Source organism: Gymnodraco acuticeps, unplaced genomic scaffold, assembly GCF_902827175.1.
Source record: "Gymnodraco acuticeps unplaced genomic scaffold, fGymAcu1.1, whole genome shotgun sequence".
In the NCBI taxonomy this organism is placed as follows: Eukaryota; Metazoa; Chordata; class Actinopteri; order Perciformes; family Bathydraconidae; genus Gymnodraco; species Gymnodraco acuticeps.
In genome coordinates, this window is record NW_022992095.1 from 961,334 (window position 1) to 973,889 (window position 12,556).

The 12,556-nt window shown below is 40.6% G+C and overlaps 1 protein-coding gene across 2 annotated transcripts in view; it reads left to right on the plus strand.

The window, feature by feature from the left end:
- Nucleotides 1-12,556, plus strand: part of mthfd1l (methylenetetrahydrofolate dehydrogenase (NADP+ dependent) 1 like) — a 48,321-nt gene that overhangs the window by 4,218 nt on the left and 31,547 nt on the right. For both annotated transcript variants that reach the window (XM_034202773.1, XM_034202772.1), the window contains 15 exons: nt 160-284; nt 995-1,095; nt 2,834-2,970; nt 3,539-3,650; nt 3,772-3,827; nt 3,930-4,027; nt 4,175-4,348; nt 4,591-4,727; nt 5,214-5,260; nt 5,823-5,930; nt 6,276-6,350; nt 6,935-7,037; nt 8,300-8,376; nt 9,752-9,892; nt 10,647-10,715. In XM_034202773.1, the coding sequence (XP_034058664.1) occupies nt 160-284; nt 995-1,095; nt 2,834-2,970; nt 3,539-3,650; nt 3,772-3,827; nt 3,930-4,027; nt 4,175-4,348; nt 4,591-4,727; nt 5,214-5,260; nt 5,823-5,930; nt 6,276-6,350; nt 6,935-7,037; nt 8,300-8,376; nt 9,752-9,892; nt 10,647-10,715 (1,560 nt within the window). The remainder of the gene's footprint in view (nt 1-159; nt 285-994; nt 1,096-2,833; nt 2,971-3,538; nt 3,651-3,771; nt 3,828-3,929; nt 4,028-4,174; nt 4,349-4,590; nt 4,728-5,213; nt 5,261-5,822; nt 5,931-6,275; nt 6,351-6,934; nt 7,038-8,299; nt 8,377-9,751; nt 9,893-10,646; nt 10,716-12,556) is intronic.

Consider the following 12,556-nt stretch of genomic DNA (forward strand, 5'->3'; position numbering starts at 1 on the left):
ATATGTTAGATTAAGATCATTAGGTTTCAAAAACTTTACCTTGAGGTGTGAAGGCCTTTTTTAAACCCTAGAGACAGTAGTCATACCGTTACTATTGGAAATGTGACTTGTTTCACATCTTCTGTTATGTGTATTTTGTCTTTGTGTGAATGTGTGTAGATTGTTGAGGAGGTTTTGAAGCTGAATGAAGACCCCAGGGTGCACGGAGTCTACCTCCACCTCCCCCCTGCTTCCCTCACCACTCGAGTGTTGAACACACTCAAACCTGAGAAGGACGTAGACGGGTAAAAACGGCACTAACCAAATGGATCATTGAATTTAAAACTGCAGATTATTTTTTCTGTCCCAAAGAGAGACATAACAGTGAAGAGCATATATTTTATAAATGGCACATGCTGTTAAACGGTACTTAACTTAGATGATTTATGATTGTTTGTATTCCCTTTGAAAATGGCCTGACATGTTATTTCATGTCTGCATTGGACATTTCATGTCGTAGTCAGCCAGGTATCAGCTTTGCGTGTTTCTATGTCCCATCAGAGACAAATGCATTTACTCACATGGTACACTAAATCAGAACGGGCTGCACAGAATTAAGACTCGCTAAATCTAAATGCAAAATGTGTGACTTCAGCAGCCAAGCGGTTAAGAAAATGTGCAACGCACCCTTTTTAATGATCACAAATGAAAGATAACTGGTTCAACCAAGGTCTAATTACGAAAAGCACGTCCGTAAAGTAAGTAAGTGAGGTTGTCCTATGAGAAACTCATGTGATATTTTACTTTACTCAGGAAGCTACTTTGTTTAATATTTTACTCTCCAGTGTTTTATATATTTATAATTAACTGACATGTGCATCAGCTGTATCACATTTTTCTGAATGTTGTTGAAAATATCATCCATATCACTTGACAAAAAAAGTGACTAGCCTCCAGAGAAAAGAGTGATGTATTTATTTAGATATTATATTTATATCCATTTTTTTCCTTATAGGATATCCGATTTGAACATTGGCCGTCTGGTGCGAGGAGACCTGAGCAAAGGCTTTGTGCCGCCCATAGCCAGCGCTGTGCTGGATCTGCTGGAGAAACATGGTAAATACATTTCCTTCTACCGGGACGCTATTCGGAGTCGTCAATGCATGCAAAATGCAGGTGTAGTTAATAAAAGTAAAGAGAGTGTAAGTTTGAGTGCTGTTACCGTAGCTTACTGTCCCTTGTTACGGCAGGAAAAGTATAGGTTTTTTCAAATAACACTATCAATGACTCTATTTTATTTAAATGTTCCAGTAAGAGTAACACTGTAGCTAGCATGCCTGAATTTAAAACAGCTTCCCATGTGAAAATGTCTCAACTTCAGGAAGAAAATTAAGCTAAAATACCCACTGTTATTACAATGCATTTTGAGGAACTATATGGGCATCTTAAACTTCAGTACAATAACATTTTTACTATTCGGACACAATAAAAAATGCTGACTGATCAGAATAACTGCTGAGTTTGGGACTAATTTAAGATTCACCCTGGGGTTCAAAGGGTACGGGTCAAAGTTCAGGGGTCACTGTTATTCTAAGAGTCCATGATACAAAAAGTAGAGATTTACTGACATGTGAAAAAGTGTTGCAACACAGATGTATTGAAAGTAAAGAATTGTGTCTTGTTTGTCTGGATCTGACTGTAATACTTCTAGATCAGGGGTCGGCAACCCCTGGCACGCGTGCCAGCATTGGCACGCAGCACCATAACCAGTGGCACACTAGGAATAAGTGGAATAAGTGTGCAAAATATTTAAATTGTATTTTCGGATCATGAACGAGACCGCCGCCAGAGCGCGTCTCCCCGTGACCTGCAGAAGGAAGCCATGCAGCAGCGTAGCCTTGCTCTCTTTAACTCCAGGTGACTTTCTGCCGCATTCCTCCGTGGTGCAGTGCTGATCGTTTCACCACGGAGGAAAGCACTTCACTAATAGCAGTACCCATAAGGAGCTGTACAAATGCCGCAGTTTTTGCGTGGCTGTGTCTTTAGTTGAAAGCCCAGTGGCGATCTGCTCATCTCTCATCGAAATAATATGCTACAAAGGGGCGGACTGGCCATCTGTGTGTTGAACTTTCCTGTCGGCTCCCAGACCGTAGTCGAGGAGGGCAGGAGCAACAAGCTTCAGGTTCAATAACCCACTTTAGCTTAAATGACTGGAGAGAGGCGAGCTCTTCTTGGGAGGCCGTTGCATTTATTTAGCTGTTCTTCTGTTTCACAAAAGACATCACAGACCTCTGTTTTTCTGCTTCCTCGTTTCAATTCCAGAAACATACACACGTTCCCTCACTGTCGCTCTACCATCCACACACACACACACATGCACAAGCCACACCTCTCTCTCTCTCCCTCTCTCTTAAAGGGACAGCGATCTCATCTCACTCTGCATGACCCTAATATCATAACATGTGTGTTCTGGAGAATCACAGAACGGACGATCGTCCTTATTATTATGCCGTTTAAACCAATTATTTAAATGTGTTTGTTAAATTCGGCATCATGTAAGTTGCGCTGACAGGTCCACACACTGCTTCCCCGCAGCGAGGCTCCCCCGCCCTCCTGCTGATAGTTGACGAGCGTCAAGCTCTTCAACCGCCCCCCCCCCCCCCCCCCCGTTGATAATATATCGATCGTTGGCACGCTGATAACAATTAATTTTTTTTAATGGCACTTCATATCAAAAAGGTTGCCGACCCCTGTTCTAGATAATGGAAATGTGGACAATGTTGACAGTTTAGTAGCTTATGTGCAGTCACTTAATGATCACAGAAGATTATGTCCTAATGTTACATTTCTGCAGATGCTTCTTTGGAAATGAAAACTGTGCTGCTGGTTGGCGGAGAAGGACCCCTTGGGGTGTCCCTGCAGTGCCTGATTGAAAGAAGTGGAATGGTAGTTCTCAAGAGTCATTGGAGCTCCAATAACTTACAAAGACAGGTGTGTGTTTATGTGTGTGTTGGTGAGATTCCTTTTTTTTTTTTAAAACACTACATTTTTTATGACGAGTTTGAATCACTCATCTCCAGTAGTTTTCGTTGTCCGCTTGACATTTTTAGTTTTCCGTGTGTTCTTTTAATAGTGTTTTACGTGTCATTGGCTTAAACAAAGCTCTGTTAAGGCATGGCTTGATGAAAAGCCTTCTGATGTTCCAAAATATGTGTTGTCATTATTCAGTTGCATTATCTGCAGTTTTAGTGGCCCGACCACATGGAGTCAGTCTCTGCTTTATAAAATGCAATGCTATTAAACCTGATCAGTTATAGATGTAACTGTTTTGCTAGTTGAAAGCGTTTTGTTAATATGATCAGTCACACGTTAGGGTTCACTTGTCTTAAAAGTGATAATGCCTGAACTACACATAAAATACTCTTCAATTGTCCGAACTCAACAATATTCTTTACTTAAACGTTTGCTTTTCTTGCTTGACGTTTTTTCTTTTCTGTAAATGTTTCACTTTCCTCTCTTCTGTTCATATCTAAATGTCTTTCCTCTCCATATTTCCTAGGTGATGCAGGCTGATGCTGTGGTTCTGTTCGGAGCAGGGAATATGGAAGTCCCACCCGCCTGGGTTACTCCGGGGGCTGCTCTAATCCGCTGTGAGCCCACCCTAGAGACAGGTATTGTTAACATATTACGATAGTCATGATAATATAGTATGACAAAAAAATTAAGAATTGACGTTTTGTAATATTTGATGCAGCCTTACACAACATTACATTACGGTTTTTTCTGTTTTAGATGAACATGCCATCGAGACTGGGATAGGATACCTCACAGCCGCCTACAGAACACAGGTGCGTATTTTCGTTTTGGCCTCCTTTCTCACCCAATTGACTACTACTCTATTCTTCTTTAACTTCCTACCTACCCCTCTGTGTCTCCTTTTTGTTTACTAGAATGTGGTGCGTAGTTGCAGTCGGTGGGTGCAGGAGCAGCAGTACCAACCCTGGCATCTACACAGCCTCAAACTGCAGCCCCTGACCCCTGTACCAAGGTATACCGTCTGTGAGGAATGTAACCACATCTATCTGGATCCTTTTCTCGTGTTATACTCTTCGTAGGTCTCTAAATTGCATCTTAGAGACCTACACTAAGCTTACAATATAAATAAATGACATGTAATGCTTCCTTTGTTTGTCAGTGACATAGCGATTTCCAGAGCTCAGACTCCAAAGCCAGTGGACCAGCTGGCTGAGGAGATTGGTTTGCTGCCAGAAGAGCTTGAAGCCTATGGCAGGAGCAAAGCTAAGGTCCGTCTCTCCCTGTTAGACCGCCTCCACAAACAGCCTGATGGGAAATATGTACTGGTTGCTGGGTGTGTTTGACTTATTTTTCATCTAAATTCCTTTCCGTAACTATCATAATTATCATATTTCTTAAGTTTTCCTAATTGTTTAAATGTGTGATTTAAAATAAGTGAGCCTTGCTGGTTCTCAACAAGGGAACAAAGGCAATCGCTTAATCTATCCCTGCTTTCTTAAAACATTTGATCATTTATTTGGCTGCAAACTGAATGTTTATGATGTTAAACTGTTTTGTAATTTCCTTTCTGTCTAGTATCACTCCCACCCCACTGGGCGAAGGTAAAAGCACGGTGACCATCGGCCTAGTCCAGGCCCTGTCTGCCCATCTTCAGCTCAACTCCTTCGCCTGTCTCCGACAACCATCCCAAGGACCCACCTTTGGGGTTAAAGGTCAGCAATTAATACTTCATGGGTCCTTAGGTTAATTGTTAAAGAAATATTCTGGCTGAAAATAATACTTTGCCCTGTCTGTGCTCTTTCCCTTGACCTCATGGAAATACGACACAGTAGTCTCTTATTTTGTAGATAATCATTCCAAAGTTGTTTTGCATGAACGCTATCACATTTAATAACAGAGACTTTTTTTTTTTATGTTAGAAAAGATGTCCAACTATTTCAACGGTAGGAGTTGTTTTGGAATGCAATTTCTGTTTTTCTTCCGATTCAAATACATTTAGTGGGATTTGGACAAGGCCACAGACAGGCGCCCAAACCAGCAGCTAGGTCTCCAGCAGTATCACTGTGTGATAGATAAGCTATCTTTGTCAGCGGGAGGCTAGCATTTCATAGTTCACTCAAAGTCCACCACTCGGCATTCCTCCTTTGTGTGTCCCTGTTTGTCAGCCTCTGACTGTGCTACCTCTTCTTTGTGCCTAGGGGGAGCTGCAGGAGGGGGATATGCCCAGGTCATTCCTATGGAGGAGGTAAGACACACAGACACTCTCATTGCTCCCTAGCAGGACTAATGCTGGCTTCAAAGGCCTAAGACATGCAGGGATTCAAACTACTTTACACCCTGGAGCTGTAGCATAATATTGCCTGTGACTAAATCACTGTCTGTGAAGCAGGAAGGGGTGAGAGGAATGGAGTCTGATTTTTAAACTGCAGACACAGAGCCTGCAAGAAGGTAGCCTCCTTCTCTCATAACAAAACACTGGCTTTTTAAAGATTTATATTGTCTACCACTCCTTCTCCTCACTACTTCAATGTTTTGTTTCCATTTAAATCAAAGGGCTGCTGCCAAAATGAGATAACATTTTCATAATATTTTTAAAGACCTAGTGTCTGTATGAAGCAACATTAATCATGTGATACTAATGGTTTGATTTCAGCATCATAACCTCATCCTTGTTTTATCTCAACTTATCTAAACCAACAATGTGTACTTCTACATTACATCAATAGTGCTTTGATCTCTTGAGTCTAATCCCATCATCTCTATTCCTCTCTTTTTTTTGGCTTGTTGTTCCTCTTCTATCCCTTCAGTTCAACCTCCATCTGACTGGTGACATTCATGCCATCACAGCAGCCAACAACCTGGTGGCAGCAGCTATCGATGCCAGGATGCTGCACGAAGCAACGCAGACAGACAAGGTGACCATGTGATGATGTCACCCAGTATTACCCAGTTATTCTTATACCACCAAAGTAAAACTGTTGTTTTGACCTGGATTGCTATTTTGATGTGTTATTCTGTGATTTATGAGTGGAAATAATGTCTTATTGTAAAATATTGAGTGTACATACTACAATATTTGTATCTTGGCATATCAATGAGTAGTCACAGGGAAGCCTCAAACATGTGTTACAGAAACAGTTTACCAATCTAATGATGCGATTGTGTATTTGCTGTGATACACGTTTTTTCTTCAAGATGCAATTAAATGTACTTTATATGCACACATACATGTACTTAAATTGTTTTTCTTATACCCCAAGGCCCTCTTCAATAGACTGGTCCCTTCAGTGAATGGAGCCAGAAGATTTTCCCCTATCCAAATCTCCAGGCTGAGGGTGAGTCCAAACACCGCAGTGCCAGAATCACTTGCGTCAACAATCATTACTAGCCAAAAGCATTGTTGTTTTAAAAAAACAGTTTTGTCCACTAGGGGTCCTCGGTGAGCTTATCTTAAAAAAAAACTCTTTTCGCCACCACATCCTTATCTCCAAGTATGTGTTAATGTCTGCTGAAGCTACAACTATAAGCTGTTTTTGAGCTTTTAATACTAAAATCCTTAATAAAAGGTTGTAGTAGACAAGGTGAATATGACACATGTTATTGAGATAGGAGGGTGAAGCTTGAACATGGGAATGTTTGTTGTTATATGAAAGTCTCTGCGATGAGAAGTTAAAAGGACTATTAAATATTCATTGGTCTTAATGGACAGAGTGAGGGATAAAGAGTTGTGCGTGTTTTTAAACATAGCACTCCCAGTGAACCTTTTGAACCTCACGGTAAGATGATTCACTCGTAGTCATTCAGGATTTGTACTAAACATTTTGGGATTATACAGTGTCCTGCTGATTATCCTGAAATATCAAATGCATGTCTGTGAAGCCAAGCATTATCCTCCAATCTTTCTCTCTTTTAATTCCAGCGTCTAGGGATCAATAAAATAGATCCTGCGTCTCTATCACCCGAGGAAATCAGCACCTTTGTTCGTCTTGACCTTGACCCCTCCAAGATCACCTGGCAGAGAGGTATCTAAAGGAACATTCTGAATGTCCTCTCTACATTATCTCTGGTTGCCCTAACAATGGCTTAGAAAATAAAGTAGGTTGTATCTGTTACATGTTTACCAGGATTTGGTTTTGCTTCTTAATGTAGTCTCAACTGTTCTTATCACATGTAGATGGTGGTTTGAGTTAACGATATGATTAACAAAACAAGCAGCTTGCTGTTTTACTAAATGGTGACATTGTATGTTGTTGGCCGTGCACAAAGGCAAGAACATTTCTTAATAAGAGGGATGTTTTGATTTGGAGGAAGATGCAGAAGATTAGATTTTAAGCTTGATTTCATAGTGACTCATTTCCAGTGAGGATGAAATGGTCGTGCTAAAACTTAATAAAGAGTCAATTACATATAAAAGTCAAACTGAAAATAAGATACACAATGACCGGTATGACTATCATGCAAATCTAATTGCCATTTTCTTGACCAACATCTCATGGTCCATAAACGCTTTCTTGAATTAAAATAGATTTTCTTTGATATAGCACGTTCTCAAATTAATATTCTCCGCACTTTGTTGCTATTCTCGTCAATGAAAACTGACCATGATGGCTCTTTATGGCCCTTTTGATCATATTGATTTCACACATCGAATGTAAAAGCGTCACAGTCATCAGTCATAGGGTAATACATGTGTATACAAAGTTGTCAGTGAGAGCAGCCAGCCGGGTGCTGCTATGACTGATGTGGTATTTACTCCAGTGGCTCCAGAGGGCACTCTTAAAAGACGAACCCTGGAGATTAAAAACAGATTTACAACCCGATGTTACACGGGTGTGTCTGTGTGTCTATTCGTTCATGTAACAAACCATGTTTTTTCACTCTCTCTTCCATTACATCAAACCAACATGAGGATTGTGGTTTCCCGGTTCATTGTAAAAACATTATAGCCACAAATATCTGACCACACTATCAGACAGTAGGCTTAATGCTGAGCAAAGAAACTTCAAGAAGCAAATCCCAAGCACTTTTAACGTGTAAGAATCTGTCTTCTTTAAAGTTATCATGTCTGTGTGCTCAAGACTGTGGATGTGCCTTTGAGTTCATTTAACAACATGTGGGGAAATAGATTTTTAGGCTGTAAAAAACATAAAATGTTAGGGTCTGAGGTATCAGATCAAGTTTACTACTTTGAGAACTGTCACTGATGTTTTCTTAAACAATGCAGTGGATTTCAATGACAAATGTTGCACGTAACTAACCTCTCTTTATGTTTTTCATTTTCCAGTTCTTGACACAAATGACCGTTTCTTGAGGAAGATCACAGTTGGACAGGCGAGCACCGAAAAAGGACGGGCCAGGGAGGTATGCGGCATTCATGCCTTCACAATCTTCATTCTCCTGAATATAAGACGCTTTTTGAATTTATATAGAACAATACAAGAAGATGCTTATTGTCATTACATGTTGTCAAACACTGCTGGCAGCCATCCACTCCACTAAATAACATGTATACATGTCTTTAAAAAAAGCAAAAACCTGAACAAACATCTTAAAAGTCATACATTCACATAAAGTTATATAATAAATTACCATGCCTAGATATGAAATTGTCATTATTGCACTCAATATTACAGTAATGGGGGCCAAAATACAAAGTGTGTTTAATCAACGTGTTGCCTGTGCCTTTGAGTGATTGTACAGTAAAATGAGGATGAGTGTATAAAACCTTTCCCACACCCAGACGCATCTCGCTCTCATTTGTCCATGATAAAGCCCAGATGTATTTCACCCAGATGTCTGGAGTAATGACAGCTAAATGAAAAAATACTGTAAATAAACACTTCACCTCAATGGGAAGCAAGCGGGTTTAAGTGAAAGCAAATGTTTAAAGAAGGAGAAAAGTGACCTGCCCACACACACACACACACACACACACACACACACACACACACACACACACACACACACACACACAGCTGGAAAAGCCTCTGAGCTGGATCAGCACATGTTTACATTTACTGCCATCAGTTCATCCATTCTGTTTCCCTTTTCATTCCCCTATCCTCCACCTCCCTCCATCATTGGACACACTATATTCCCTCAGGGTATTATCAATGGGAGTGGGAGTAGAACTGTTGTGGATTAATGTGGTTTAAGTTATGTTTCTTTTACTTGTGACGAAGAATGGTGACTGCTTTTTCTTCCCTGTGGAAATCCCTCATTTGCTACTTTTACTTGTTTTCTTAGTTTCTTCCTGTTTCTGTTAGTTTGACATTGATCAATACAGAAAGTTCCATCAAAAAGTAGTTAAACATGTTAATGATAATTTATTTCCCATGGTTATCACTCCAAAACTAGGCCATGATCATATGACTCGTATTCTCTGGCCCATGTGATAAGGCTGCTCTGTCTAGATTATATCTTGTCTTCTAGCTAAAAGGTTCCCACTTTTGTTTCTTCATACAGTGTGATTGTAATATTTGATGGAATCAGGGATGATACATTTAATTCCCTTTCTAAACTATCATACCTTTCCAAGAAGTCCTGGCCTATTAATATAAAGTCAAATCTATTTAGTCAAAAAGTGTAATCCTCTCAGGATTTCATACAAAACAACATTGCTGCGTTTCCATTTCACGGTGTGAATTCTCTGCAGGCCCCAAAACAAATACTTTAATGTGTTGCCCTTGTGCTTTAAAATGTGTGTAATGTTTCTGGTTTCCTCACTCTTCCTCAGACTGGGTTTGACATCGCCGTGGCCAGCGAGATCATGGCCATCCTGGCGCTGGCAGACAGCCTGGTGGACATGAAAAACCGACTGGCCCGCATGGTGGTGGGGACCAGCCGCTCAGGGCAGCCAATCACCGCTGAGGATCTGGTGGGTGTTACTGTGTGGTCGTGTCATTCAGAGAGAGTGGGGATTTTAATCCTGAAGAACTGACGGGTTTTCCTCATTACATCTACGAATTCAGTCTGCTGCAATCTCCAGATGAATCTTTCTATGTCTTTACTAAGCGGAAAGATGTGTGATGGTTAGGTATGTGCTACATTCTAGCTCGGGAAACCTGTGGCGTTGGACCCTTATGGGTGTTTCTGGGTGTACAGAATGAGTGAAACATAATTCATCATCGTCATCATTTTCTGTCAAATATGCACCTTATGAATTCCCTCTTGTACCAGAAATACCAACGTACCACTTCCCCTCTTCACAACAGCACGTCTAATGTAGCTGTAACCTGCGATTAAGATGTAAAGCATGTTTTTCATACCTCTCACCGGATCCATTTGAGGGGTCAGCTGGTTCTGGTTTCCCCCTGAAGACTGCGGTCTGTGTTGTTTCAGAGCTGTAGAGGAGGATCCTATATAAAGTTACATTAGTGTCCCTAATTAGGCTGAAAGCAAAAACATCACCACACCCCAGAGCCAACCCCCGGGGGAATATGACTGTATGCTAAATGTCTGTTGGTGTGTGGAGAGTGCTAAGAATGTTGGGATAGTAAGCTCATACAAATTGACTGTCTCAGTTATTATCATAACCATTTTACAAAAAAATAGTATTATTGTGGTAACATTTTATAACTTGTTCTTGTTTCCAACTTACAATTTCAATATCCTTTCTTCCTCCCTGTCAGGGTGTGAGCGGAGCGCTGGCGGTGTTAATGAAAGATGCCATCAAGCCCACGTTGATGCAGACCCTCGAGGTGAGGCACAAACATAACCCCATTTAAATAGTCGTTATCCTTCTCTATTGAGCGTCTTCTGCTGAATATCCTGTAGAATGAATAGGCTGGCAGTCCACAGGGAAGTTTGACAGTTTGCAGTACTTCTACTTCTGCTGTCAGAGAAAAGAAAGTGAGGCCTCCACTGAGAGCTTTTAAGGAAAGGGTGATCGATTGCCTCCCATGGCTCTTTATCTTAACAGCAGTTTAGCAATGTGCAGAGGTCAGGTGGAGCCCTCAGAGGCCATCCAGATTCATACTGTCCTTAATTTCACTACTTATATCTAACTCCTCTTATAGCGTCTGGCTTTCATTTAGCGTTTTACCATTAGATAACTGGACATGTGATCACACCGGCACATAAGCAATTCATGATGTACACACTAAGACTAAGCTGACCCTTAGCAAGAGAAACAAGTCCAACCCTTAAGGTGATGGATGGAAAAATGGAGAGGAAGTTTAGTTTAGAGGTTTAAAGGATTGAATGAGCCGATAACAAACCAGACATCTAGAATGAATCTTTGGCCTCTCCGGTACAGCAGAAGCCCACTTGAAAGAAGTACCAAGTTCATAGAAGATACATTAATTTTTTTAAGAAGATCATCTTGTATTTATTGAGGAGGTGCTGCACTCGTAAACATGTTTTAGCTGCAAACTAAATGATATGAGTGTACTGGGATGGAACACACCAATGCTGTTGTTAACATTGACATTTTTACTACATTTCCTATTTATTTATCTCATATAGTTGGATTTAAAAACTTCAAATCCTGGCAGTTGGAATCAATAAACTGAATACAAATGTATTATAAACATATTTGTCATTTAAATTCTTCTACGAGTATATACATTTAATCAGAATGATTTATAGTCTCACTGTGTTGGAAATGGTCTTTTCCACTTTTAGGGTTTTTGGTAAAGAGGAATTTTTTCAATAGTATAAATTCTCTTCACGACATGGGTAAGACAAGCCAACAGGCCAGCTTTAACACTAACAAATAAAATAAAAAAATCCTTATTTGTCCTTGAAATGAGACTTTCTTCTTTTTAAACGTGATGCTGCAGTACTTATCGTCTCATTCTGGTGCCTTGGCAGTGTGTAAGAGTCTTTTCATCTAGACAAAGGCATCTGCTTTATCTTTGATGTTAAAGCTCTCGACTTACAATTTTCTAACTACAGTCTGAGTCACTGAGCTGTGGGCCAAAGGTTTTTCTGAACGAGTCGAGTATATTTTCCTGTTGGATTGATTTAAGTCATTAAAGTTAACAATGTTAGCAGTCATGCTGTTTGCTAACGGCTTTTGTGTTTTTGTTGCCTGGCTATTTTTCGTCTGTTTGTTCTGAACAGAAAGCTTGGTAAACTGGCTACTGGGTGGGGAGGATAAACACAGACTGTGTTTTCAGGGGGTGCAGAGGGGGCGGAGTGGTGCATGAAGCAGAGATTTGGTTACTCTATGTTTTTTTGGAGGAAGCATTGCGGTCCTGTTGTGTGAAACCGCTTCCTGTGTGGGTTTCCTGTCATTCTGGTCAGGGAGCTGGTATCGGGACTGTCAGGGCCTCTGAGCTCCGTGAGAACTTTCCATCCAGCTTGACCGCCTATGCCCTTTTATGCCCTCTTCGCTTGTCATTGTTTGTGTTGAATACAGATGCACACATGAGAATAGAGTTGGCATATGGAAGCTGGTGTGTGTTAGACACATGTGTTATTTCAGATGGGGTTTAGAGGAAACATAGCACAAGAGAAAAATAGTCTTTTATCTCACTCTTTGCGTACGTGTCTATTAAGCGGGCCTCAGTCATCCTTTGCGTTTTTCAAACATCCT